The 27,687-nt window shown below is 40.6% G+C and overlaps 3 protein-coding genes across 7 annotated transcripts in view; 1 reads left to right on the plus strand and 2 right to left on the minus strand.

Moving 5' to 3' along the window:
- Nucleotides 1–4,963, minus strand: slc16a13 (solute carrier family 16 member 13). 2 transcript variants are annotated; one of them, XM_077543549.1, is made up of 7 exons: nt 4,771–4,963; nt 4,263–4,307; nt 2,961–3,194; nt 2,742–2,885; nt 2,331–2,587; nt 1,529–2,060; nt 1–1,175 (listed from the first exon to the last, which is right to left on the minus strand). In XM_077543549.1, exons 3-7 carry the CDS (start codon nt 3,190–3,192, stop codon nt 958–960), a joined length of 1,383 nt encoding a protein of 460 aa, XP_077399675.1. In that variant the 5' UTR covers nt 3,193–3,194; nt 4,263–4,307; nt 4,771–4,963; the 3' UTR covers nt 1–957. The 2 variants fall into 2 exon arrangements, with proteins under 2 accessions (XP_077399675.1, XP_077399676.1); XM_077543550.1 differs by lacking the exon at nt 4,263–4,307.
- The window catches only part of trip6 (thyroid hormone receptor interactor 6), a 24,894-nt gene continuing 2,024 nt past the window's right edge, over nt 4,818–27,687 (plus strand). Inside the window, exons 1-13 of one of the 3 annotated variants that reach the window (XM_077543544.1) lie at nt 4,818–4,963; nt 6,436–6,521; nt 6,647–6,787; nt 8,993–9,175; nt 15,161–15,221; nt 23,210–23,438; nt 24,213–24,316; nt 24,385–24,498; nt 25,116–25,643; nt 26,534–26,630; nt 26,715–26,884; nt 27,045–27,223; nt 27,293–27,413. In XM_077543544.1, the coding sequence (XP_077399670.1) occupies nt 23,219–23,438; nt 24,213–24,316; nt 24,385–24,498; nt 25,116–25,643; nt 26,534–26,630; nt 26,715–26,884; nt 27,045–27,223; nt 27,293–27,413 (1,533 nt within the window). In that variant the 5' untranslated portion in view covers nt 4,818–4,963; nt 6,436–6,521; nt 6,647–6,787; ... (1 more) ...; nt 15,161–15,221; nt 23,210–23,218. Of the gene's footprint in view, nt 4,964–6,435; nt 6,522–6,646; nt 6,788–8,992; nt 9,176–15,160; nt 15,222–20,909; nt 21,142–23,209; nt 23,439–24,212; nt 24,317–24,384; nt 24,499–25,115; nt 25,644–26,533; nt 26,631–26,714; nt 26,885–27,044; nt 27,224–27,292; nt 27,414–27,687 lie in introns of those variants that run through there. The other 2 variants (XM_077543546.1, XM_077543543.1) reach the window with 2 other exon arrangements.
- On the minus strand, nt 5,481–17,578 carry bcl6b (BCL6B transcription repressor). 2 transcript variants are annotated; one of them, XM_077543548.1, is made up of 12 exons: nt 16,813–17,578; nt 16,654–16,736; nt 15,726–15,914; nt 15,169–15,387; nt 9,236–9,355; nt 8,974–9,151; nt 8,642–8,808; nt 8,484–8,563; nt 7,363–7,452; nt 7,047–7,177; nt 6,659–6,796; nt 5,481–6,572 (listed from the first exon to the last, which is right to left on the minus strand). In XM_077543548.1, exons 3-12 carry the CDS (start codon nt 15,905–15,907, stop codon nt 6,432–6,434), a joined length of 1,446 nt encoding a protein of 481 aa, XP_077399674.1. In that variant the 5' UTR covers nt 15,908–15,914; nt 16,654–16,736; nt 16,813–17,578; the 3' UTR covers nt 5,481–6,431. The 2 variants fall into 2 exon arrangements, with proteins under 2 accessions (XP_077399674.1, XP_077399673.1); XM_077543547.1 differs by having other exon boundaries at nt 9,236–9,358; nt 16,813–17,576.

The following is a 27,687-nucleotide window of genomic DNA, read 5'->3' on the forward strand; positions in this document are numbered from 1 at the left end:
CAAGAATGTACACTTTATTACTGTTTTTTTATTTGGTTATTTTACAGTTAGGACCTAGAAATGGTTTTCATTCCGGTCTGTATTGTAATTATGACAACAACAACAAAAAACTATAAATAAAAAGAACTAAACTAAAAAAAATAATGCCAATACAAAAATGCAATAGTCAAAGAGCATCGTCAGCAAATGGCAGTACTAGCAATACTAAGCTAGCATTGGCACTGTAAACACGACAATGTTAGCCACAGCTGCTTTGTTAGCATGATTAAGCGACCTGAGGCCCCACTGTGCTGTTTATTTGCTAATCTTATGCTCAGGCATTCGCAAACAAGGGATGTTTTTTTTTTTTTTTTTTTTAATGAAGTACTAGCTAACAGCTCAGTGAGAGACTGCAGGAATGTGTTGTGCCAATGCAGAATGATCAAACAAAACAAGTACTGTAATCAAGTCACCACCAATCCCATGTTTATTATGGTCTCCAAAAGTACCACATATGGATATAGTTATTGTCTCTGAAAGAAATGGCACTTAAAGTAACAGCAGTCTTGTATTCCTGAGTATGAGAGACACGCTAAAGCCCATTATTATTATTATTATCATTACAATTTTTGGTCTCCGGTTAAGTCATTGGTGCGACAATTTCACACCAGTTGACAGTGTGCTACATCTTCCAGGTATTCACAACAGCAATTACAAAAACACTCCATCTCATCTATAATGTGCAAATGTGATTTTTAAATAAGACTAAATCATACAAGGCCGGGGCAGCCCCTTCACACACACACTACTCACAAAAAGATAGGGATGAAATCAGAGGATGAACACAGAAATGCAACATGACCTTTTACAAGAAAACTTCATTTCACTTTCTCTAAACTTCTGAATGCACATGTCAAGTACTCAAAGCCGAGCTCAATATTCCTAAATTTCTGTGAGTAGCGCATACACACTTGCTCCTCAGTGATTGGCGTCCCCAGGCAACTCATTTATCTCCTCCGTCTCTGAGCTGAGACGTTGGGTCTCCGCATCCGGCAATGGTGGGGGCAGTGGCGGCGGTGGATCCGTGCGGCAGAAGTAGTGTGGCAAGGTGGCCATAGTGAGTGTGCCGAGGATGAGGAAGGAGCCCGACACTGTGAAGGAGGCCAAGTAGTTGCCTGTGACGTCCCGGAGCAGTCCTAAATAAACATAGGAGAATGGTCAAATATCTCTATGGTCAATGTTTGACAATCTCAGTCGGCATTTTCATTTAGGTCATGACATGTCGAGCTGACATGCAGTGTATAATATGATCCACTGCTTGAATTTGGAGTTTACTCACTTGCCCTCAACTTTGCATGTAGCTGAAAGTTCGGTTCATTTACTTCAACTTACAAACAAAAGTATACAACAGGAAAAGGTTGACTCTAATTGGCTGCTGTCATGCACATTTCTGCTGTTTGATGGAGTAAATAAACTCAAAGCTGATCACTGCAATCGATCAGAAAATGATTACGATCATGAATCTCAATATGTCCGTCACTGCAACTACCTGACAGAGGCGATCCCAGCAGTCCCGCACAGCTCTCGATGAGCTGCAGTAGCCCGAGCGCCCCCATCACGCGCTCCGCCCCGGCCACAGTCGGCACCACGGTGAAGGCCAGCGAGGTCAGCGCCCCGGAGCAGAAGCCATAGAGGAGGCTGACAGACACCAGGCCGGCATAGGAGCCCCACAGGGTGCTCACGGGGAGCAGCATGATGAACAACCCGGCCAGCGCCGTCCACACGCTCAGCAGGTGGATGAGCCGAAAGTGGCCCATGTCCGAGAACCAGCCCGAGGCCACGCGGCCGAAGATGTCAGTGATGCCGGCGGCGGACATGACGAAGGCGGCCTGGTACTCGGAGAAGCCAGCGTGTCGGCTGAGGGCCACCAGGTGGACGTAGGGCACGAAGTAGCCCACGTTAAGGAGCGTGATGGCCAAAGTGTAGGTGAGGTAAGGCCTCTCGCACAGCAACGACAGCTCCAAGTAGGAGGCGACTCGCCGCCACATGCCAGCGCATGACGTCCTGCTCTCTGCATCCACCTGCAAGACAGGACATTCTGAAATTCATTTGATTTCAATATGGAATATTACATTTGCAAGATAGCAAAAAGCTGCAAGTAACTGGAGCACCTCTAAAAAGATTTAGAATTTCCTACACATGCCACAAGATGGTAGCAAAGCACTATTTTTGGCTAAGTGAAGCTTCTCAACTTCAGCATGAAATCAAGTCCCTCAATTTCACATCAACAAAATGCCACAAGATGGCACCAAAGTGAATGATTTCTTCATGCATCGTGTATTGTGCCCCACCTTTGCTGTGCCCTTAGGCCGCCGCCGTGACCGGATGAGCGCCCCGCACGCCACAATGTTGAGGCTGAGCCCGCCAAGGATGAGCAGGGCCCCGCGCCAGGCGTACGTCTCCACCAGGAACTGAAAGAGCGGGTTGAACGTGAACGAAGACAGGCCGATGCTGGAGAACGCCAAACCCAAGGCAAAGCTACGCCGCCGGGTGAAGCTTGCCATGACTGTGGCCACCATGGGCGTGAAGACCAGGCCCCAGCCCAACCCTGGAGGTCAAAGGAAAAAACTATTCAGAATTAAAACACTCACGCAAACACGCATACAATTCCAGTACAATGTGTGCAGAAATTAATTTCAGCAGTCCATTTAAATTATTTATATCCTTGGTGGCTCTTCTAGGACCCAAATGTAATGGTCTACCTGAAATGAGGCCCATGGTGAGGTAGAGGTGAAGCAGACAGGTGGCCTGTGAGGCCAAGATGAAACCCAGCCCGGCCAGGAAGCCTCCCGCCATCACCACCAGGCGCGTGTCGTACGCATTGGACAAGGCGGCACCCAGGGGGCCTGCGACACATCACAGTAACTACTTCTGGCGTGCCTAATGAAGCGTCCAGCAGGACCTCCACCAGGGGGACTCACTGAAGAACTGCTGCGCCGCCAGACCGGTGGAGGAGATCCACGAGATGGCTTGAGCACTCTCCTCAAAGTACTGCACGAACTCCACGAAAAAGATGCCCAAACCACGCATGAGGCCGAACACCAGGCTGGTGCTGACGAAAAGGGCCCCGACCAGCACCCAGCCCCAGCCTCCTTCGGGGCCCTCGGCTTCGCCGTCGCGCCGCCTCTCGGCTCCCGGTCGGACGCTGGCCATCGCTGAGCGATCGGAGAAAAAGTATGTCAAGGAAGGGCTAACAGTTGACATCATGGTGCGCGCGTAATCATTAACTTCCTTTGAGCCAGTGTGAAGAGGCTCCTTAACACATCAGCAGGTTAATGATAAACAACTTGCAAAACCTTCACTGAACAACGTAACTATATTCATTGACAGCATATAGGACACATATATAGTACCAAATTTGAAATTGACGGGGGCAAAATTTTATTATAATAAAAAGATAGTGTTGCCGATGCACTTTCAGCTATTTATTAATGAGGACACACACACACACACAAATACAAAATGAATACACTCCAAAGGAGTAAAAAGATGCATGCTCATACTGAACTAACGGAGTAAATGGCCAACTGGAAATGACAACATATAGTAGTAACTTGTGGCAACGTGGTAAAATGTAAAGTAACATGTAAAATGTATTTTGTGACCACAAATTAGAAATGTGTGTAAATGTTATACAGGTACCTCTTTCATCGCGACAAATTATTATTTTGTATGGCTTTAACTCCTATTTTTGTGGCCAGACTTTTATCATTTAGTGCGCAGGCAATAACTATTTAGTCAATATATATATGTATTTGGTGCACGTTATGCCAATTTTGTGGACACAATTTAGCCTTTTGTGCACAAACCACACTATTCCTATTTCATGGCCACAATTGTTTTGTTTTTTTGATTTCCTGGCCACTAATCAGTATTTCATGAGCATATTATATCTATTTTGTGGCCACAATTTAATATTTAGTGCACACATAATTGTGGCCACAAATTATTATTTTGAGTGCCCAACATATGCGTCCATCACAAGCATTTCGTGGCTACAAATGAGTATTTTGGGTGCACGTTATTCCTATTTTGTGACAGCAATTAAGTATCTCTTGGCCATGAAATACTCATTTGTGGTAGCCTATTATGTGTGTATGTTAGATCTATTTCTATATATCTAATTAAAAATTCCCCCCTCATGTCATGTGTGCGGCTCTGAAGAGGGATTAGAAATTTCCCAAAGTCACTATTTTAGGTGGACTTTGACAGACCATACCCACCTGCTGAAGGAGAAATGCACTGCAAAACATGTGGTTTCAGTGGAGCTGAAGGACACACACAAATTGTTTTTTTAAACAGAATTTCCCAGCATTTTTAATTGAATATTAGCAGTTTAGCACCAACAAAATAACTGACGTGAATATATTAAAAACAAAATAAAACTGAGGGGGGAATGACAGGAAGAAAAAAAACAGCGTGAACACCGTTTACGCCAACGGAGTACGTCAAACCATAAACGTAAGTAACTATGTACATCACGTAGCACTGCCGTAGCGCATGCGTACTGGCGACAAACTAAATTGCCCTAAAGCCGAAATAAAATGACGGGCAAAACGAAACGAAACAGGTAAATTACTTTAAAATTAACAACCCCTCGATTGGACACAATAAATAAAATAAAGTTATTCTTGTATTGTAGCGGTGGTCATGCAACGCACGTAGAAGTCAAGTGTGTTTCGCTTTCGAAGAAGCTGTTAAATAACGGTAAACTGTGTTAGCAACACTTACCTCTTGTACTTCTAACCTTCTCTGTATTGCAGCGGTCATGTTCTGCTGGTCATATTCTGCTTTATTGGCTCGGTCCGAACTCGATGAAGTCAAACCACATGGCAAACCCAGCCGGTACCACTGGACGTTTGTGTCGTGTCGCCGGTGTGTAGGGGGCGGGGCTGCGTTTTAAATGGAACGAACGCACTACCGGGTGAGTGAAATGCTAGCTACTTTTTTTTGTGTCTGGTAACGTAGTTAGCTAACAGTATTTGACTTAATTTATAGTCATATCGTACTTAATTCATTTTACTAAAATCATGTTCTTAAGTAAATAACTTTTCCACCCAAAAAAATGGCTGGAGAGTTTACAATTTGGCAAGAAAGCTTAAAAGTTGATTTATTAAAGTGATTGTCTATGTGACTTATGTGTGCTAGCCTTCTTCGTGCACAAAGTCATCTCGGATAGGCTACAGTTCGCTCGAGGCCCTAATGGAACGCTGAAGGTGAGGGACACACACACACACAAACACACACACACACACACACACAAGAAAGGTTTGGAAAGCCCTCTCAAACCTCCACTATTTTCCTAGAGTGCACAGAAAATGCTTATAGTTATAATTCATCTTGCTCCAGAAAGTGAGGATGTACTTGATTCATACATGCAATCAAACATTTTGTACGTTATACACTGTCAATTCTGTTATAAGAAATAAAGAGACATGTCATCCAAGTTCCAATTTAATTCAAATAATACAAACCATCTTTGTCCAGCAAATGGACCAACCAATTCCTCACTGCTTATGGACAATAGTTTATCATTTTTATGGTTATACATCAGAAAAAGTCATTTGACTGCTTGAATTTTTTCAAGTCGATATGGCTGCATAAATTATTGCAAAGAACACGCTGGGCACCAGGCCTCACACGCGGAGTTAAATAAAAATGTGTGAGTGACACAATCATGATTCAAAGTGCTTCTGAAATGAATTAGGTCAGATATCAACACTGCTCAAACTTCCTTCAAACCATCTATAGTGGATCCTCGCTCTTCGTCGGGGTAAGAGACCAAGACCATAGTGGACTGGACACCCCACTAATTATTTTATTTTTTTTTTAAATTATAACTTATCTAAAATATACCCAATTTGACTGTTTAATAATACTTTGTTATTTTGACATTAGTTTAGCTTCACAATAAAGAGAAAAATTGGCAGATTTTTTTTCAACATTTGTTTGAATGTCAATATCTTTATCTTACATTATGTGTTTTAAAAAAAACTTTGGGGCTGCCAATTTTTAAAAATTTGATCAACGGGTTAAATTGGCTGTCCGATTAAATGGTCGGGCACTAGTTTTAAGCACCTAGGTTTAGTTAGATAGAAATTTGCAGTAGCTTAGTCGTAGACAAAGGTTCACTTTACATACTCAGACTTCAAAACCTCCTTTTGCTCCTTTTCATCATCATGACTATCATGACTCCTCTCAAACTCTTCACAAACCAACAAAAACACTTCCTGTAACACTCTAATACAACGTTTTCATCTCGAATGCAAGCTTAGTGAGTGCTATTATTTTTTTACAGGCAGCTGAACCTCTTCTCTCAACCAAAAATGGTTCTTTTAAATACACTACTCTCAAAAAGGTAACAATATTTGTCTTTTTTTCCCCTTTGTTTTTCAGCAGGCCTGCAGAACAGGCGGGTATGGCTCGGTCAGGACCTTGTAGCGGACTTTGGTGTTGGTAATGGCGCCGTGCTTCTGGCGCAGGTGAAGGCGCAGCTGGCTCTTGTGGCGGAAGCGGAGATCACACTTTTCGCACTGCCAGAAACAAACCAAAAAACAAAACAAATGAAAATTTGACCTTGTCTTCTTTTTATTGCTGTTGTTTTTAGGCCCGGACTCACCGAGTAAGGCTTTTCTCCGGTGTGGATGCGCAGGTGGCTCTTCAAGGTCTGCAGGTGGCGGAAGCGGGTGCCGCACGTGTGACAGGGGTACGGCTTCTCGCCCGTGTGGATCAGGACATGCGCTCGTAGGTGAGCGACCTAAACGTAAAACAAAGAAATGTACACTGAGTGAAAACAACCGCATAGCTTAGCTTTTAAGTCCGCTTACTTATGAGTCAAAGTTCATTCTATTGAAGTATGTCACTGCTGTATGTTTGACGCCAAGAGGCTCATATAAAAATTAAAAATAAAAACAAAAAAAAAATATTAATTAAATTAAATACAAAAATGCAAAACAAAATTTGCATTGGCTGTCAAAGGCTGGAAAGGCGTGCTTGTGAACCCTCACCTGAACGAATCGTGCGCCGCAGGTGTCGCAGCGGTACGGCTTCTCGCCCGAGTGGATGCGAGCGTGCGTCTTGAGGTTGGCCGGCCGGTTGAACTGGGCGCCGCACACGTTGCAGCGGTACGGCTTGTCGCCTGTAGGTTTTGAATTGACGTGTTAGAGGAATCAGACTTTGAATTGGCAGCACGGTGGACAAGTTGTTACGAATCAGCCTCACAGTTCTAAATGAAAGCGTGACATGTCACAAGACACCTGTGGGCTGATTTGAATTGGGGGGGGGTTGCATATAAGTCTCCATTAAGTGTTGTGCCAGCTTCACCTGAGAGGATCGTTTTGCATCCTTTAGCGTTGCCCGGGTAACTGTAAGACATATAGTAGCACTCTGTCTTGACGGCTTGATGAGTGGTAGCTGTGGAGGGTGAGAAAAAAACAAGGTGGGTCAAAAGTATGTATGCACTTTTTTTCATGAAGTTATTCAACTTATGCAACCCCTGTCACTCCCGGCTGTTTTACTGGATTTTGACTGATTTTTGCAAGGCCCACAGAATAATATTGTGTTCTATTGCTATAAAAACATGGAATCGACCAAAAGGAAGATTAGAGTCTCTTCTTAAAAAAAATATATAAATATTTGTATCTTATCATTTTGCAGCAATTTGCATTAGAATATAGCTAAGTTTCATCATTATTCACAAATCTGTTTCGGACTGTGGGTAAATGAGCTTGATCTATTTTTCTCTGCTGCCACCTGCTGGTCGTTTTTGTAATAACTACCATTTCTTCAACCGTTCTCTGCAGTTGAGAAGCGGCATCAAAGCCTTTTGTATGCTCTAGCATAAAAAAAAGTATCAATACGACTTAAAACATTTAAAATAGAACGTATTCATACGGTTTTGGGAGCAAATGAGTTAGGATGGGATGGAGGGAGGGAGAATGGAAGAAAGGATAGGAAGTTAGGATGGTATGAAGGAGGGAAGGAATGAAAGTGGGATGGCATGAAAGGATGACTGAAAGGTCAGAAGGGGTACCAAGAATGTTATGAAAGTAAGAAAATGAGGGAGGAAAGAATAAAGGGATATAGGGAATAAGGATTCATTGATGTAATGATTTTATAATAATAATCATAATACATTATATATGCAGTATAATGTGCCTTGCAAAAATATCAGCCCCCTTGAACTTTGTAACCTTTTGGGACATTTTAGGCTTTAAACATCGAGATATAAAATTAGATTTTTTTGTGAATCAACACCATGTGGGACACAAATGTGAAGTGTAACAAAATGTATTTGATATAAAAAATAAAAAAAAAACATTAAAGCAAAAAAGTGAAAAGTAGGATGTGCAAAAATTTTCACCTCCCTTTCTCTCAGTGCAGCCTACTGACTCCAGAGCAATTTTTGAATTATCCACTGTTGACTTGATGATTCTATTACGTACCTGTTCCTTCCTTCGCGGTGGTGGGTGGCCCGAGGAGAGGGGCTCGGCCAGAACCCTCGTAGCAGGAGGCCTGCCCCTGTCTGGTAAGGCGAAGAGAGTGAGCTGACGATTGTACCCACTCCCTCCACCACCACTCCTACTCCCACCTTGCCTCCTACCTATCAATCTGACCGGGCACTTCTCCAAGCCACGCCTGTGTCACGGCCATTGCGTCACATCGCGGCTCCTCCTTCATTGACGTCCCAGCACAGAGAGGGTTGAGGACAATGTACTTGTATTTTTTCCAGTTGCAGGACTTTGGGTCCGGTGTCGTTTTGGTGCCACACTGAGGGAGGAACACATTTAAACAGTCGTGGTTTTTAAAACCTGCACCATAATATAACTGACAGATAGTTCCAATTCTTTAATAAAAGTGGAGTCGACATTGGGTTTTCAAAAATCTATTTTAATATATAACTTTCAATATGTATCATATAGTCTTTGAACTCACCGCAAGATTTTTGTTGCAGGTTTTAGATTCCGCGGGGGAGCTGGGCTGGCAGCTGGATCGTGCAGGGCTGTCAGGAGATGGTGGGGGCGAGTCAGGCTCCTTCTTCAGCTCCTCCGAACCGTGCTTCCGTGGCGGGAAAGCTCCCGGTGTAAGCGGGCCATCGGCCACACCCGGGACCCTGGAGAATATAGAAGTTGAAGAGGTGAGATCGACCCGTCAAAAAATAAATAAATAAACAGGGTATCAGTGGAGTTCTTCTTACCGGACTATCCGTGCGGCTTGTGGCGCAGGATTAGGCAGGTCTCCACCTTTAGGGGCCACAGAGGCCACAGACACCCCGGGGTCCAGCTCCAATTGGGGGTGTCTCAAGCTCATGTTTTCCCTGCTACAAAAAGTTCAATTTTTAAAATGGACAGATTTTTTTCATTAATAGATTATCTTAAGAATATAAAATAGAATGTATATGTTTCCTCTAGTGATGGGCAAATACCGTTACGGGCTTATTTTAAAGGCATACTTGACTCATTGAGCCATTTTCAGCAGTAAAAAGTTAATATTTTGTCCAAAATTAATTTGATAACGTCATGATTTTTCTTGTACCATTAATAACTTTAAATATAAATGTTTCCACTTGCTGTTCAACTGAAGATGACATCACCTGTGTTAAGGAAGTAGATAACGACTAATCATGGCTCACCTGTTTTATGGTTTGGGTCAGAAATCTGACCCATGATTGGTCGTTACCTTCTTCCTCAGCACAGGTGATGTCATCTTCAGTCAACAGCAAGTGGCAAAATTAGTTTTTAAAGGGATTAATTCTACATGAAAAATAATCAAGTTACCAAATTCATTCTGAACAAAATATTAACTTTTTGCTGCTGAAAAAGGCTCAATGAGTCAAGTATCCCTTTAAAGTATAGGGTACTTGTGGGGGCTGCTAATATAGCAGTCACCTAACCCTAATGTAAAACCCTAGTTTGAAACCCCAACCCTAATTTGAAACCCTAGTTTGAAACCCTAATCCTAATGTAAAACCCTAGTTTGAAACCCTAACCCTAATGTGAAACCCTAGTTTGAAACCCTAACCCTAATGTAAAACCCTAGTTTGAAACCCCAACCCTAATTTTAAACCCTAGTTTGAAACCCTAACCCTAATGTAAAACCCTATTTTGAAACCCTAACCCTAATTTGAAACCCTAGTTTGAAACCCTAACCTTGATGTAAAACCCTAGTTTGAAACCCCCACCCTAATTTGAAACCCTAACCCTAATGTAAAACCCTAATCCTATTTGGAAACCCTAGTTTGAAACCCTAACCCTAATAAAAAACCCTAGTTTGTAACCCTAACCCTAATATAAAACCCTAGTTTGAAACCCTAGTTTGAAACCCTAACCTTGATGTAAAACCCTAGTTTGAAACCCCAACCCTAATTTGAAACCCTAGTTTGAAACCCTAACCCTAATGTAAAACCCTAATCCTATTTGGAAACCCTAGTTTGAAACCCTAACCCTAATAAAAAACCCTAGTTTGTAACCCTAACCCTAATATAAAACCCTAGTTTGAAACCCTAGTTTGAAACCCTAACCCAAATGTAAAACCCTAGTTTAAAACCCTAATCCTATTTGGAAACCCTAATATAAAACCCTAGTTTGAAACCCTAATCCTAATGTAAAACCCTAGTTTGAAACCCTAACCCTAATGTAAAACCCTAGTTTGAAACCCTAACCCTAAAGTAAAACCCTAGTTTGAAACCCTAAATTGAAACCCTAGTTTGAAACCCTAACCCTAATTTTAAACCCTAGTTTGAAACCCCAACCCTAATTTGAAACCCTAGTTTGAAACCCTAATCCTAATGTAAAACCCTAGTTTGAAACCCTAACCCTAATATAAAACCCTAGTTTGAAACCCTAACCCTAATGTAAAACCATAGTTTGAAACCCTAACCCTAAAGTAAAACCCTAGTTTAAAACCCTAATCCTATTTGGAAACCCTAATATAAAACCCTAGTTTGAAACCCTAACCCTAATGGAAAACCCTAGTTTGAAACCCTAATTTGAAACCCTAGTTTGAAACCCCAACCCTAATTTGAAACCCTAGTTTGAAACCCCAATCCTAATGTAAAACCCTAGTTTGAAACCCTAACCCTAATGTAAAACCCTAGTTTGAAACCCTAATTTGAAACCCTAGTTTGAAACCCCAACCCTAATTTGAAACCCTAGTTTGAAACCCTAATCCTAATGTAAAACCCTAGTTTGAAACCCTAACCCTAATGTAAAACCCTAGTTTGAAACCCCAACATTAATTTTAAACCCTAGTTTGAAACCCTAATGCGAAACCCTAGTTTGAAACCCTAACCCTAATGTAAAACCCTAGTTTGAAACCCCAACATTAATTTTAAACCCTAGTTTGAAACCCTAATGCGAAACCCTAGTTTGAAACCCTAACCCTAATGTAAAACCCTAGTTTGAAACCCTAATTTGAAACCCTAGTTTGAAACCCTAACCCTAATTTTAAACCCTAGTTTGAAACCCCAACCCTAATTTGAAACCCTAGTTTGGAACCCTAATTTGAAACCCTAGTTTGAAACCCTAACCCTAATTTTAAACCCTAGTTTGAAACCCCAACCCTAATTTGAAACCCTAGTTTGGAACCCTAATTTGAAACCCTAACCCTAATGTAAAACCCTAGTTTGAAACCCTAACCCTAATGTAAAACCCTAGTTTGAAATCCTAACCCTAATTTGAAACCCTAACCCTAATTTGAAATCCTAGTTTGAAACCCTAACCTAATGTAAAACCCTAGTTTGAAACCCTAACCCTAAAGTAAAACCCTAGTTTGAAACCCTAATCACATTTGGAAACCCTAATATAAAACCCTAGTTTGAAACCCCAACCCTAATGAATGTGAATTTAACCCTAATTAGGGTTAGGGTTTCAAACTAGGGTTAGGGTTTCAAACTAGGGTTTTACATTAGGGTTAGGGTTTCAAACTAGGGTTTTACATTAGGGTTAGGGTTTCAAACTAGGGTTTCAAATTAGGGTTGGGGTTTCAAACTAGGGTTTTACATTAGGGTTAGGGTTTCAAACTAGGGTTTTACATTAGGGTTAGGGTTTCAAACTAGGGTTTCAAATTAGGGTTGGGGTTTCAAACTAGGGTTTCAAATTAGGGTTGGGGTTTCAAACTAGGGTTTTACATTAGGGTTAGGGTTTCAAACTAGGGTTTTATATTAGGGTTTCCAAATAGGATTAGGATTTCAAACTAGGGTTTCAAACTAGGGTTTTACATCAAGGTTAGGGTTTCAAACTAGGGTTTTACATCAGGGTTGGGGTTTCAAACTAGGGTTTTACATCAAGGTTAGGGTTTCAAACTAGGGTTTCAAATTAGGGTTAGGGTTTCAAACTAGGGTTTCAAATTAGGGTTAGGAATTCAAACTAGGGATATGGTTTTAAACTAGGGTTTTACATTAGGGTTAGGGTTTCAAACTAGGGTTTCAAATTAGGGTTAGGGTTTCAAACTAGGGTTTTACATTAGGATTAGGGTTTCAAACTAGGGTTTTACATTAGGGTTAGGGTTTCAAACTAGGGTTTCAAATTAGGGTTGGGGTTTCAAACTAGGGTTTTACATTAGGGTTAGGGTTTCAAACTAGGGTTTTACATTAGGGTTAGGGTTTCAAACTAGGGTTTCAAATTAGGGTTGGGGTTTCAAACTAGGGTTTTACATTAGGGTTAGGGTTTCAAACTAGGGTTTTACATTAGGGTTGGGGTTTCAAACTAGGGTTTTATATTAGGGTTTCCAAATGTGATTAGGGTTTCAAACTAGGGTTTTACATTAGGGTTAGGGTTTCAAACTAGGGTTTTACATTAGGGTTAGGGTATCAAACTAGGGTTTTACATTAGGGTTAGGGTTTCAAACTAGGGTTTTACATTAGGGTTAGGGTTTCAAACTAGGATTTCAAATTAGGGTTAGGGTTTCAAATTAGGGTTAGGGTTTCAAACTAGGGTTTTACATTAGGGTTAGGGTTTCAAACTAGGGTTTTACATTAGGGTTAGGGTTTCAAACTAGGGTTTCAAATTAGGGTTGGGGTTTCAAACTAGGGTTTTACATTAGGGTTAGGGTTTCAAACTAGGGTTTTACATTAGGGTTAGGGTTTCAAACTAGGGTTTCAAATTAGGGTTGGGGTTTCAAACTAGGGTTTTAAATTAGGGTTGGGGTTTCAAACTAGGGTTTTACATTAGGGTTAGGGTTTCAAACTAGGGTTTTATATTAGGGTTTCCAAATAGGATTAGGGTTTCAAACTAGGGTTTTACATCAAGGTTAGGGTTTCAAACTAGGGTTTTACATCAGGGTTGGGGTTTCAAACTAGGGTTTTACATCAAGGTTAGGGTTTCAAACTAGGGTTTCAAATTAGGGTTAGGGTTTCAAACTAGGGTTTCAAATTAGGGTTAGGAATTCAAACTAGGGTTTTACATTAGGGTTAGGGTTTCAAATTAGGGTTAGGGTTTCAAACTAGGGATATGGTTTTAAACTAGGGTTTTACATTAGGGTTAGGGTTTCAAACTAGGGTTTCAAATTAGGGTTAGGGTTTCAAACTAGGGTTTTACATTAGGATTAGGGTTTCAAACTAGGGTTTTACATTAGGGTTAGGGTTTCAAACTAGGGTTTCAAATTAGGGTTGGGGTTTCAAACTAGGGTTTTACATTAGGGTTAGGGTTTCAAACTAGGGTTTTACATTAGGGTTAGGGTTTCAAACTAGGGTTTCAAATTAGGGTTGGGGTTTCAAACTAGGGTTTTACATTAGGGTTAGGGTTTCAAACTAGGGTTTTACATTAGGGTTGGGGTTTCAAACTAGGGTTTTATATTAGGGTTTCCAAATGTGATTAGGGTTTCAAACTAGGGTTTTACATTAGGGTTGGGGTTTCAAACTAGGGTTTTACATTAGGGTTAGGGTATCAAACTAGGGTTTTACATTAGGGTTAGGGTTTCAAACTAGGGTTTTACATTAGGGTTAGGGTTTCAAACTAGGATTTCAAATTAGGGTTAGGGTTTCAAATTAGGGTTAGGGTTTCAAACTAGGGTTTTACATTAGGGTTAGGGTTTCAAACTAGGGTTTTACATTAGGGTTAGGGTTTCAAACTAGGATTTCAAATTAGGGTTAGGGTTTCAAATTAGGGTTAGGGTTTCAAACTAGGGTTTTACATTAGGGTTAGGGTTTCAAACTATTTTTTCAAATGAGAGTTGCGGTTTTACATTAGGGTTAGTGTTTCAAACTACGGTTTCAAATTAGGGTTAGGGTTTCAAACTAGGGTTTCAAATTAGGGTTCGGGTTTCAAACAAGGGTTTTACATTAGGGTTAAGATTTCAAACTAGGCTTTTACATTAGGGTTTCAAAATAAGGTTAGGGTTTCAAACTAGAGTTTTACAATAGGGTTTCAAACTAGGGTTTGAAATTAGGGTTGGGGTTTCAAACTAGGGTTTTACATTCGGGTTTCAAACTAGGTTTTCAAACTAGGGTTTGAAATTCGGGGTGGGGTTTGGGTTAGGGGTTAGGGTTAGGGTACCCTAATTTCAAACCCTAGTTTGAAACCCTAACCCTATAGTAAAACTCTAGTTTGAAACCCTAATCCTATTTGGAAACCCTAATATAAACCCTAGTTTGAAACCCTTACCCTAATGCAAAACCCTAGTTTGAAACCCTAGTTTGAAACCCTAACCCTAATGTAAAACCCTAGTTTGAAACCCCAACCTTAACTAACATATTATTCAATGAAATATGTTAAATGTTTAATGTGTGTGAAGTGCCTTGCCCATGGACACAACAACACATGACTCGGGGAGAGCGGGGATCGAACAGCCAACCTTCCTCCTGAGCCACGGACGCCACACAAAATGAATAAATACATTTAATTAAACAATGTTAGCAGAAAATGCTAAATTATGAGTGCAACAAATGAAATGGTTTATAACTAATTAGTTGTACTTAATTATCCTTTTTTAATCAGCTCGAAAAAATGTTAAGTGTTGCACAAATGAAATTGTTTTTAAGTAACTCTTGTGTTTTATTACTTCTATTTATTTAGTATTATCAATGGATAAAAACATTTCTAAAAATAAATACATACATTTAAAAAAGAATAAATGCATATTAACCATTTGAAGAAAATTTAGATTTTATGTAATTTTTTTCCAGGACCTCACCAGTGCAGCCGCATGAAGTCCCGACAGGTATCAGCAACGTGGTCCATCTGCAGGTAAGCCGCCACGGCAAGTACGCCGGGGGCAGTGGCGGGTGTCAGGGGGAGGCGGGACGTGTACATGAAGTCGAGCAGGACGGAGACGCTGGTGGGCTCCAGGTGGCCTGGGAGGGACACGCTCATGTGCTGCAAGTGCGGCGAGTAAAGCGCATAAAAGAAGCCGCTGCAAAAGAAAAAAACAAAAGAAAATTCTCAGACAAAGCTGACTGCTTTATTGCTTTGCTGCCATCTTATTAATGTCATTTAACTATTTGTTCAGTGGCGTACAAAAGGGGGGCCAAGGAGGTGAAGGCCCAGGGCTTCCACCTGAGGGCTGGGGATCCTACCACCAATTTTTTTTTACTAGCAGTCAATGCACCTGACGCATTGGAATGCAAAAAGGTTTCCGTCCGCCCCACCCCATTGACAAAAGTGTTCCAGGGAGCATCCACATTACAGAGAAGTCGGTAATTTTCAAAATCGTCCCACCGCCACTGTAGTCGGTAACCAGACCACACCTACCTACAGGCCACCAGCACAGCCGAGTGAGCCCGTAAGCGCGCGTCGCCCACCGCCAGGGTGGCGTCCGTCAAGATGCCGCGGTGCCGCAACTCATTGAGGTTGAGCAGCACGTCGCTGCTGTGGCGGGTGAACTCCTTTACGTAGCCGGAAGACGCCTCGTGTCCTTCTGCTCCCGATGCCATTGTGTTCCTATGTGGGGGACATGACATCTAAACAAATACTGAATGGGATTTACAGAACAGTTCAGTTGTATCTAATTTTAATCTTAATATTTGCAATTAGAACTATTATTTCTGTGCCATTTTTACCACACTTTTATGTGCCTTATTTAACCTTTTGAAATTACATGACACATTCTCATTCATCTTCCTCAGTGAAAAGTGTGATATCGTCAAACATTCAACTTTTCTTCATTTCATTCATTTTAAAAGTGAGCTCTTCCAATATTTAGTTCCGATTCGATCACGTGATCAAAAATTAAGGCCAATCGTGTGATTTTCAGATTGGGATCGGCTGAAAAAGATTATATTTTAAAATTTTCTTAATTTCTTAATCTTAAGTCAATAAAATATTTTATTAGTTTATCATGTTGGTATAATTTTAGCTAAATAAATTTAAAAAAAAGATGACATATTGAAATATTTTGGTTGCGCTCTTTTTTTTCTCCGTAATGCCTTACCGAGGTATCGTGACTTGGACTTGGGTGCAAGACATCTCCACATTTTTGTAATCTTCTCATGCAGACCATGTTATGAATTTATTGTTAGAATATGTGACGGGCGAATAAAAGAATGCAAATGGCCCCAGGCCACACTTTTATCACGACATAATTTAGTTACATCTACCACTAATTTAGAGTACCTACCAATGCAATAATAGTAATAATATTAATAATGAAAAAATAATGAACAAAAAATTAAGTACTTACCAATGTGTACAGTTAGTGAGTGAATAAATAGACACAAGTGTGCCAGACACATGTGTTAGGCGAGACCAGCTCCCTACTCGTACCTGTGAAGAAAAACTCAACTTTGACCTCTATTTTCATTTTTGCGTGTCTTACGTTTTGTTTTTGTCCCCGACTCACCCCGACCAGCAGGGACGAGAACCGACGTGCCCCCGTGCGGACCTCAAGCCCCTCGCCTTAGGCTCCTCCAGTCAAATACGAAAGTGGGGCTGAGCTCACCTTGACTTCCACTGGCAGCAACAGTGTTTGGGGAGGCAACAGGGAGGGCGACTCTTTATAATGTCACCCACCCTCCTCCTCGTACTTCCTTTTTCCTCAATGGCCCACGCGCAGGAAAAGGCCTGGCCCAGCACTCCGAGCTCCAAGTATTTTTAGTGGGCTATTAGTTTTTCTAAACCCCCATCACGCTGAGCAAAGTAATGACAGGAAATGGCTCGTGGGGTCCCGTTGAAAAAAAATTAAATATGAAGACTCTTGGGGAAAGGCGCTACGTGCCTGATTGTCCTGGGACGAAACAGAAAACATCGAGAACTGTCGCTTTTTCGATGACCCTCGCATTTCTCGGGACAGAGGAGGAAAAATATTGACTTAGTTACAATAAATGTCCATGGCAAATTATGACAACAAATGCAAGTTAAAACTCAATCATACTGTACAAAGTAAAAGCCATACTGTACATCAACAACATCCAGAAACGCCACAGGCTTCGCTGACCCCAAGCTCACTGAGAGGGACTGTCGCAAAGTGGAAATGTGTGCTGTGGTCTGACGAGTCCACATTTCAAAATGCTTTTGGAAGTCATTGCCATTTGTGTCCTTCGGAATAAATGGGAAAAAGACCGTCTGCGTTATTATCATGCCTAAGGTGCTAATCGGTGAAGACATCATTAACTCAATTGCTCCAAAAAACGTATAAATACGTTCTATTTTAAATGTTTTAAGTGTCCCAAACACGTATGCATACGTTTTTTAATGCTAGAGCATACAAAAGGCTTTGATGCAGCCTATCAACTCCACAGAATGGTTGAAGCAATGGTAGTTGTTACAAAAACGGCCGGCAGGTGGCAGAAAAATAGAAGAGATCAACCAGGGCCATGTTGAAAACAAGCTGATATATCCACAATTTAAAACAGATTTGTGAATAATGATGAAACATTCTAATGCTAATTACTGCAAAACGGAAACAGATAGATATATACTTTTTTTCTGATAAAAGAAGAGACTTTAATCTTTCTTTTGGTAGGTTCCATGTTTTTATAGCAATAGAACAGAATATTCTGTGGGCCTTGCAAAACCAGTCAAAATCCAGTAAAACAGCCGGGAGCGAAGGGGATTGCTTCAGTGAAAATGGCTGGGAGCGAATGAGTTAATGCTAAGGTACATAGCGGTTTTGGAGCAAAATAAGCTGCCATTCAAGCAACGTCTTTTTCAGCGACATCCCTGCTTATTTCAAAAAGACAATGTCAAGCCACGTTCAGTACAAGTTACAACCGTGTGGCTTCGTAGTAAAAGTCTGCAAGTACTAGACTCACCTGCCAGTAGTCCAGACCTGTTTCCCATTGAATATGTGTTGGGTACTATGAGGCACAAAATATGACAATGGCCTGGACTGTTGAGCAACTGAAGTTGTACATCGAGCAAGAATACAGCATAATCATTTCGAACACTGTTTAGCGAGGTGGAAGTGTTATGAGGACAAAGAGGAAGGAAGCGAGACAACACCATCGTTTAGAGATGGGGGACACCTTCTCCTTGATGGTGAAAAACAACCTTTTCCCTGCTTTGAGCGAAACGAAGCTGACAGATGTGAAGGAAACCCCCTCCACCCCCCATCAAAAGCACACACACATTTTTAAATGCATCCTGCAAAGCTGCTCAGAGACATGGATGAAAACGCCTGCGCAGGACATCCGTCAATAATAAAGCTAGCAGGAGACGAGGGAGGAGAGAAGGTAATGAGGGGGGGACACAGGGTTCACATATTCACAAAAAAAAAATCGGCGGAAAGTTACCTCATGCTGGGTGTAAGCCGGGTTCAAAGATACACTTGTTAAGTGGCACAAGATAAAGAAGCACTGCCTCTTGAAGAGAAAAGTGCATCCTAATTGAAAAAAAAAAATCTGGATTTTTAATCAAAATAATGTATGTGCCGTTTTCTCCAAACTCCACAGTTTTATTCTCTTAATAGTACCGCAATAATCTTGTAAATATGCAACTTTAGTTTAAAAAGTATGAAATTCCATGTAACAAGGGAGCGTGCACTAATTTCCGTAACAAAATTCTGACAATGTGCTACAGTATATGTTTGTTTAAAAAAAAAATAAAAAAATTTAATTTTCATTAAATGATGACTTAGTTTAACTTAAAAAAATATTTTGTATCTCCAAAGTTAGCAATTTTCTACCTAAAAAATACTAGATGTTTTTGAGAAAATATACAGTATAACTTTACTCTGGTAAATTCATGACTTTCATTTAAAAAAAAATATCCCTGTGCTTTATCCTCATGATATTATGTCTTTAATCTTGAAAATATGACTTTATTCTCTTCAAATGAAAACTTTCATCTTGAAAATATACATCTTTTTTTCTAAAACATTTTCGTCAAAAATAGGAATTTACTTTAATGAAAGTAGGACTAATCTAAAAAATGTAAAAGATTTTATTTTTTATGACATTTTCTCAAAATTATGACTTAATTCAGGTAAATAACTGTACAACTTTATTCTAGAACGTATGTGACTTTTTACCTCAAACATGCAATTTAAACAAACAAAAAATTGCTAACATTTTTAGCTAAAAAAATTATGCCACTTTTTTTTCTCAAGAATTCACATTTTTGTCTTGAAAATACAGTCCAATTTTGCAACTTTAATTTTGAAAATGCATGACGTTATGTAGTGAAAACACGACAATTTAACTAGGAAAATACTACCATTTAAAAATAAAAAAATATACTGAACTTTTTCTGTTCTCGTTGCGCTGTTAATCTCGAAATATACAATTTTGGTCTTACAAATATAAAACTTTTTTATTAACTATATTACAATATTCACTTAATAATACCACTTTAATCTTGAAAATATGCACTTATTTTTTTTTACCTCTAATACCTTTTCAAAAGATAAGTATGACCTATGTTTGTCTTCTTTGATCAAATTACATGAAATTGCAATTTAGTTTTCTGCTACACTTTAATGTGCATTTGTATTTTGCAACACAGTAAATAAAATATGTTTGGGAGTGTTGCATAGTCATTGGGTCAGCTTTGTAATAAAAGGAAAGCACATAAAGGAAAACAGGGATAAAGAAAACAGAGGTGGTCTCGGCCGCTTCCAGGCATTGTGAGAACAACGGATGAGTAGAAGTGTGTGTGTGTGGGGGGTTAAGAAAAAGTGAGACCATTACTAAACGGGTTCTCCAATGGGTGGAAACCATTGAGTTTGTCCCGTTGGCAAAGCTGGGGGGCAGGGGGGGGTTTCCTGCCCTTCACATGTGTGTCAGTATTCGCTAGCCCCAACGTTGACCCAAATCCCTCAAACTGGTGCCAACGTGTTGACAAAAACAAAGACTTCCTGCAATTTGCCGTCTGTGTGGACATATAAGGGCAAGCATCAACCGGACAAGGGAGGAAGTGGGGGATATCCCAGGAAACCGTCTTTGTTTGTCCAGGTTTTTGGCAAGAGTCGTCGTCAACGCTTTAATCTTGAAAACAATAAATATATATATATATATGTTTCAAAATATACATATTTTATCTAAAAAAAAATACATATAGGCCCTACAGCTTTTAATATTATGCCATTAATCTTAAAAAAAAACGAATTTCTATCTAAAGAATTATCAACTTTTTGACCTAAAAAATACTGAATTTAATTCCTGCAATAATATGAGTAATCTCGACATTTTTCTCTTTTCTTTCTTGAAAACAAACTACTTTGGTGTTGTAATGTAACGACTATTGTGGAAATATTATGAATTCATCCTCATGATGTTATGACTTAATCTTAAATACATGATTTTTTAAATCTATATAAGTTTTTTATGAAAACAAATAACTATTATTATTTTATTATTATTATTAAACTTTATTTATGTAAGATAACGACTTGAATTGCATAGACCAATTTTTTGACCCCTGTCTCAGTGTTATTCTAGTCCCCTCGTCCAACTGATATGTGTCCGTTGTTTTATTTTGACAACTTTACCCGGTCACGCGCTCAAATCACGTTCCCGGCGCGCCCACGTCCGTGTACGTTGACTTACGTCACACGTCGGGAATGCGTCGCGAGGCTGCTCTGTTTCCAAGTAGGCCTCCGGATCCGAGGCAAAAGTAGGTTAACGACGCCATCTCAGCAAAAAAAAAGAAAGTTTTGTTCGTTGGCGACAACTTTTCGCTCGCAAGGTTTCATGGGAGCTGCGCGTCAGTCTGCTGTTCGCCGTTTCTGGTGGTAAGCGTCCCTTCTCTAGGTTTTGTTGTTTTGTTTTAATTCGCAGTGGATATTTTGCCGTGACCAGAAACTTGTCACCGATTTTGTTATGAGAGACGTTCACGGCAAAATAACTCTAGCAAGAGAGTTGCCGGTCACGGCAAAATATCCTCTGCCATTTTAATTTGGTCGTGTTGCGAAGTTTAGGGGAACGTCTGTCTCACATTGTTTTTTTCCCCCTTGCTACTTCTGAACGGAGTCACATTTTTTTTATTTAGGCCTGTTCAGTTGTGATTTGTTACTGTTGCGCTGCTGTTTGCACGATTTAGTTGGCGATGAAACGCTACATGTAGCTAGCTGCACGCTGTTTGCTAAAGCCTTCAAAATAAAAGCGAAAGCTGAATTTGATTTTTTAATTATGTATCAGTTTGTTACATTTTAGTATACGATGCAGACAGATTCGAGGATACAAAGAACCGCTTTTCATCACGTTTGTTTATTATGGGTGTATCTTCCATTTTCAATGTCATGTACTTTTACTCCGAAAAGAAGAAGAAACACCGGAATACGCTTGCGTTTGACGCCCTGTCACCCATTTTTGATGTCAAATCTCAATTTATTTATTAGTAAGTTAACCTTCATTTCTCCTGATCCAAATCCAGACCTGCAGAAAATTAAAACAAGGCAAAAATAATGATGATACAGCAATACCAATAAGAGTTTTTTCCATTTATAAGCAGCTGTGAAATGTTTAGTTTTTTTTTTTTTAAGAATTTGTACTATGCCTCGTTAATGTCAATTGTGACCATGTTTTACAGGGACAAAAAAATCCAATGTTAATTTCAATAATATGCCCAAAAAATCTATCACATAAATATACTTTAAAATACTGTATATATATATAATTGTAGGTTTAGTAAACATTAATTATATTACATAGGTCGCGCTGCGCCTTATGGCTGACATGTTTCGCCTCCACTACCTCGGGATTAGGAGGTGAATCGTATCGCATCAGAGTTGCTTGCTTAAGTATTTTTAATCTATTGCATCATTGGTAGTGTATCGAGATGTATATCGTATCTGCCACATGCACAGCCCTAACGTCTTTTTACAGTTTTTTAATTGCAGAAGTTAAATGTAGTGTATGAAATAGGGTTGGGCGAAATGACTAAAAAATAAAATCTCGATATACACCCCCATCCCACTCCCCCCCAATCGTTCAATACGATTATGATTTTAATCTAATAAACCCAACAAACATTTATTTAAAGGTTTCATCCTGTACAAAATGTTCAGATAACAATAATGTATACTGATTCAAAATCAGTTTTAACATAAACTAACATAATAACATAAGTTATTAATTTGTAAACATGTCTTGTAAACCACCCATCCAGCATTCTGTCACTTGTGCAAAATTACAACCCAACCCATAATAACATTTGGATTTAACGGAATTTAAGAACAACAATTTTTAATAATCCAGAAGACAAAACTCGATTTTACGATTTAGCAAATTTTGAACGATGCAATTTATAAATTGACGATTAATCAAATTCATTTGATTTATTGCTCCGCCCTAGAATAAAAAGTGTTGAAGCTTACACTTGAAGTTGTGGCATTGGTGTTTATTTGTGGTGCGACGTCACGGTTCTAATCCTCTTAGCGATGAGGATTTATAACGGCTAAACGACCCAAATTCTCTCGATCAGTCTTAGTGACTTATTATTTTTTTTGCCCTCTAGTATTGACTCTAATATGGACCAAGTTGCACTGTATTGTTTTGTGCCAGGTGCTATCATTCATTACACAACATTTCCTTTTTTGGAAATGCTCGCCATACTGGTGTAAACAGCTAAAGACAATAAGCATTGTGGGTGGCTGGCGGCGAGGGTGCGAGAGTCGCAGCTGCGTGCGCGTCCAATGTTTTCGGGGGGCCCGCTGCTGGAAATCCCCAAACCTTTCCGACTGGCTGCTGCCTTCCTGCTCCGAAAGTCCATTGTTCGTGCTGTCGTTGCCACGGGAAACGAAAAAACAGCGACGCATCCCTTCCGCTGGACTCATTGGCCCCCCCTGTGTCAATCCGCAGAATCTCGCCATGTCCGGTCCTACCTGGCTGCCACCGAGGACTCTGGATAGCCCCGAACGAGCCGTCCCCCAGATGTCCCACTCTGCAAGCTCGGCTGTCTACCGAGCCCCCAACAAGAAGGGTGCGCCTGACTTCCGGCCAAAATACAACCCTTATGACCAGAATGGAGGAGGAGGAGGAGGGGGAGGTGGAGGGATTGCGACTCGGTACATGGCGACTGGACCCACAGGTAAGATTTTTTTTGTCAGATTTGTTTTTATTGCTTACTGCAGTGGCTCTTCTGGTTGATCTCTTATACTCTGCTGCCACCCGATGGCCGTTTTTGTAATAACTACCATTGCTTTAAGCAACCTGTTCAGGTCAGAGGCTGCATCAAAGCCTTCCGTATGCTCTAGCATAAAAAAACGTGTAAATATTTTTTTTAGGGAAAAATGGCAATATTTGCAATAGAACGTTTTTGGGAGCAAATGAGTAAACATTGCGCTTACTTAAATAATGATCATATAAAAATATATTGCACATAAAAGTTTGAAAACAAAATCTTTCTAAAGAATTAAAGGCAAATGTGTTATTAACGTTATATACAATTGATGTGTATTCAAATGTTCTGTACTGGATTTTGAAAAAAGAAAAGCCACTTAAAAATCAATGCAAGTTTGACCATTAATAATTTATTGTAAGTGATAAAAAAAAAAAAAAACTTAAAAAAAAAAGTCATTTTATTCCATTTTTATATTAATTTATTTTTTAAATGTGTTTCATTCACTTTTAATTATATATATATAATTATTTAGTTTGTATTTTTATCTTTTAAATTTGTTTGTTGCTTTGATGCTAGCTTCAAATTTGCTCTGAAACATTGGCCAGGATTTGGTGGCTGAAAAACTCGGGATCGGAGGCAGAGGAAAATAGCTAGAAGTCAAATTACCACGATATAGGCGGGATTTGTCCATAATATGTCCCCTTTGAGAATTCCCTATAATTTCTATCTGTTGTGGCAAAGGTGTGCCTATCCATCATTCACCTGGCGATCACTATTACCTGCCTCCACACGGGCCCAAAGACGAGCGCAACTGGAGCCCCCACACGGACGGCTACGAGCTGATCGTAGGTGTTTTGTCAACATTGCCCAGCGAACCTTCTGTTTTTCAAACGGGGAACTTGCTCTCATTTAGCAGCGTGGCCCCGACAAGACCGCCGGCCACCACTCCAAGATCGACGCCGAAATTGACTCGCTCACTGCCATGCTGGCCGACCTCGACGGCCAGCCGCAGGACGCCAGCACACAAGTACGACACCTTCTGCGCTTTGCAAACATATTGCAAAGAATATTTTGGCCTTGAGTTTGACTTGAACTAACGTCAGGGCCCTAATTTCTAGGGGTGTGCCAAAAAATTAATTCTCATTTTGTACGATTCAGAATTGATTTTAAATGTCCCAAAATCGATTTTATTTAAATTATTTTATACTGTCTTGCCTTTGTCTGTGTGCCTTTATTGGGAGCGCTGTTCATGTTGTACCCGATTTGGCCACTGAGGGGCAGTGTGGTTGCACGCGGTCTAATACACTGTTAAGTTGTAGCCACATTAGAGAGTAGAAGGAAAAAGTTACAATCAAGTTATTCCACTAAAAGTTGTTTTTTTGCAGTATGGAACCTTTCTTTTGAGCGATAAAAGTGCCGCGAGTAGCGCGCTTATTAGCATTAGCGAGTCAGACTGGGGTAGATCATTACAATGCCTTGCACATCTATAGATTGAAGCAAAAATCAATGTCAATCAAATCATTTTGAAGCAAAAAACGTTCTTAATTGAAAATCGATTCTGAATCGAATCGCACACCCAAAAATCGGAACCCCTACTAATTTGTCCACACAGAGGAATGACCACTTATCGTTTGTTTTCCGCAGCTATACGACAACGTGCCTTACAACAAATACCTCTCAGGGGATCACTACAACGCAGTCGCACCCCAGAGCCGGCCCACCTCGGGGTACCCTCCTCACCCCCAGAGCCAGTACCACCCGCCGACATCTTACCCGGGTGAGCACCACGCACCCCCGTATACCGCATCTCACCAGCCGGATCGCTACGCCGCGACCGCCTCCAAACCGTACCCGCAGCCCGTGCCGGCGTCCTACACCACAGCCTCCACCCCGACCGGGCCCAGATTCAGCGTGCAGGTCAAGACGGCCCAACCCGTCACCTACTCACAGACGGGGAGGCAGGCCGAGCAGGCCTACGCGCCGCCGCCACCTCGCCAGCATGCGCCGCGCCTGCCCCCTCAAACTGGCCCGCAGGACTGGTACCCCGCGCACCCCAGTTCGCAAGCTCAGGAGATGCAGAGAGGAAGAGGCGGCCAGGTGGCCTTGTCCAAAAGAGGGATGGAAAATAATCAAATGGGAGCGGCGCAGAATCCTGCTTATCAGTCAGGCAAGGTGGGAGCAAACTACGTTTGAGTTTTAAAACGGACAAATGGGCACCATCATTCAAAGAAGTCATGAAAAAAAACGTGCACAATGGGACACAGATGCTGCAGTTACGCTTTGAGGTGTCAGTCGCAAGTAAAAAAGTGACAAACTGCACAAAGATCCTTTAACGCTAATTATTTTTGTAAAAAAAATAAAACAAATAGAATTAACAACTGTTAAGCTAAATTATGGTAAATTACAAAATAAGTTGTATTTTTCATTTGATTAACAACAAGTTATTGAAAACAGATTTTTTTTTTTTATTCATCAACCTTGTAAAACAGAAACATACTCATTGCGATAAATAGATTACAATAAATACAAAAAATTGTTAAGTAGTACTTTAAGTTTTATTTACAATCAATCATTAAGAAATGGAAAATATATTTGCCATGAATCTTGTACATAAAATTAACTAGTTTAAGAATAAAAAGTATTAATTTTAATTTATTTGCAAATAATGTATTTGACATAAGGATTTTTTTGTTTTTAAATTGATATTAGAATTTTTAGGTTATACTTTTTTTTTTTTAATAACAAAAAACCTAGTTCTTACATATTTTAATGTAGCTGAGCTAAAAGTCTAGGGAGTGATTTTACGTACACTTTAATATCTATTCATTTTTTACAATATTTTTTATAACAAATTAAAGATTAGTTGTCACTTAATTAAATTTATAGAGGATTTTTAAAATAATACAATTTTGATTTGTATTCAATTAACTAATTATTTAGAGGCGATAAAGTTATAATCATTGACATAAATAGATACATTATTTGTAGTAAATAAATCATTTAAATAATAAAAGTATAATAATAATAATAAATGAAATTTCTTTTTTTTTCTTTTTGCACAGCATGTGCCAGCACCAACCCGCCCAGAAGAGGAGTTGGACCGTCTGACCAAGAAGCTCGTGTACGATATGAACCACCCGCCTGCGGAGGATTATTTCGGTACGACCTATTAGAAACCCCAACAAGAGAACAGATATCCAAAACGTCGACCCATTTTCCTCCCCACCCGTCCTCCCCTTCCAGGCCACTGCGCACGCTGCGGCGACAACGTGGTGGGCGACGGCAGCGGCTGCATCGCCATGGAGCAGGTGTTCCACGTGGAGTGCTTCACCTGCATCGTCTGCCACGCCCGCCTGCGAGGACAGCCCTTCTACGCCCTGGACAAGAAGAGCTACTGCGAGACTTGCTACATTGTGAGTGATGACACCGTGCCTGCAATTTATTTATTTTTTTCATTTCCTTCAAGTCTATTTTGAGGTCAACTGTACCTTAAGCTTGGATATTAAAAAACGGCTTTCCATATGCAAAGCTACAAACTGAACTGAAACTGAAACTTTTTTTTTCTTTCACCAGAGTACACTAGAGCAATGTTCAAAGTGCTCCAAGCCCATTTTGGACCGCATCTTGCGCGCCATGGGAAAGGCGTACCACCCTCGCTGTTTCACATGCGTGGTGTGCAACTGCTGCTTGGACGGCGTTCCCTTCACGGTGGACGCCACCTCGCAGATACACTGCATCGACGACTTTCACAGGTACGCGCGCAGCCCCGCACGCATATGCCGAGCGCCCGCTAATTGAGCCCCGCCCCCCGCTCCCGACAGGAAGTACGCGCCTCGCTGTTCTGTGTGCGGCAAACCCATCATGCCCGAAGCGGGTCAGGAGGAGACGGTCAGGATCGTCGCGCTGGACCGAAGCTTTCACGTCAACTGTTACGTCTGCGAGGTGAGTCTTGTGCGACAGCTAACCCACAACGGAGGCATGGAGTCATGTAACATGATCGTGCACATGCTTGATGCACGGCACAACGCATCTTTTGTTGTTATGACGACGGTTGGTGGACTAGGGTGTTGTGGCTAGGTGAGTAGCTCAGAATGTGTTATTGAGCGAATATTCTGTTCTATTGCTGTAAAAACATAGACCCTATCAAAAGAAAGATTAGAGTCTCTTCTTTCATCAGGGAAAAAAATTATATTTATATCTGTTTCAGTTTTGCAGA

The sequence above is a fragment of the Vanacampus margaritifer genome, chromosome 15 (assembly GCF_051991255.1).
Source record: "Vanacampus margaritifer isolate UIUO_Vmar chromosome 15, RoL_Vmar_1.0, whole genome shotgun sequence".
Taxonomy (NCBI): Eukaryota; Metazoa; Chordata; class Actinopteri; order Syngnathiformes; family Syngnathidae; genus Vanacampus; species Vanacampus margaritifer.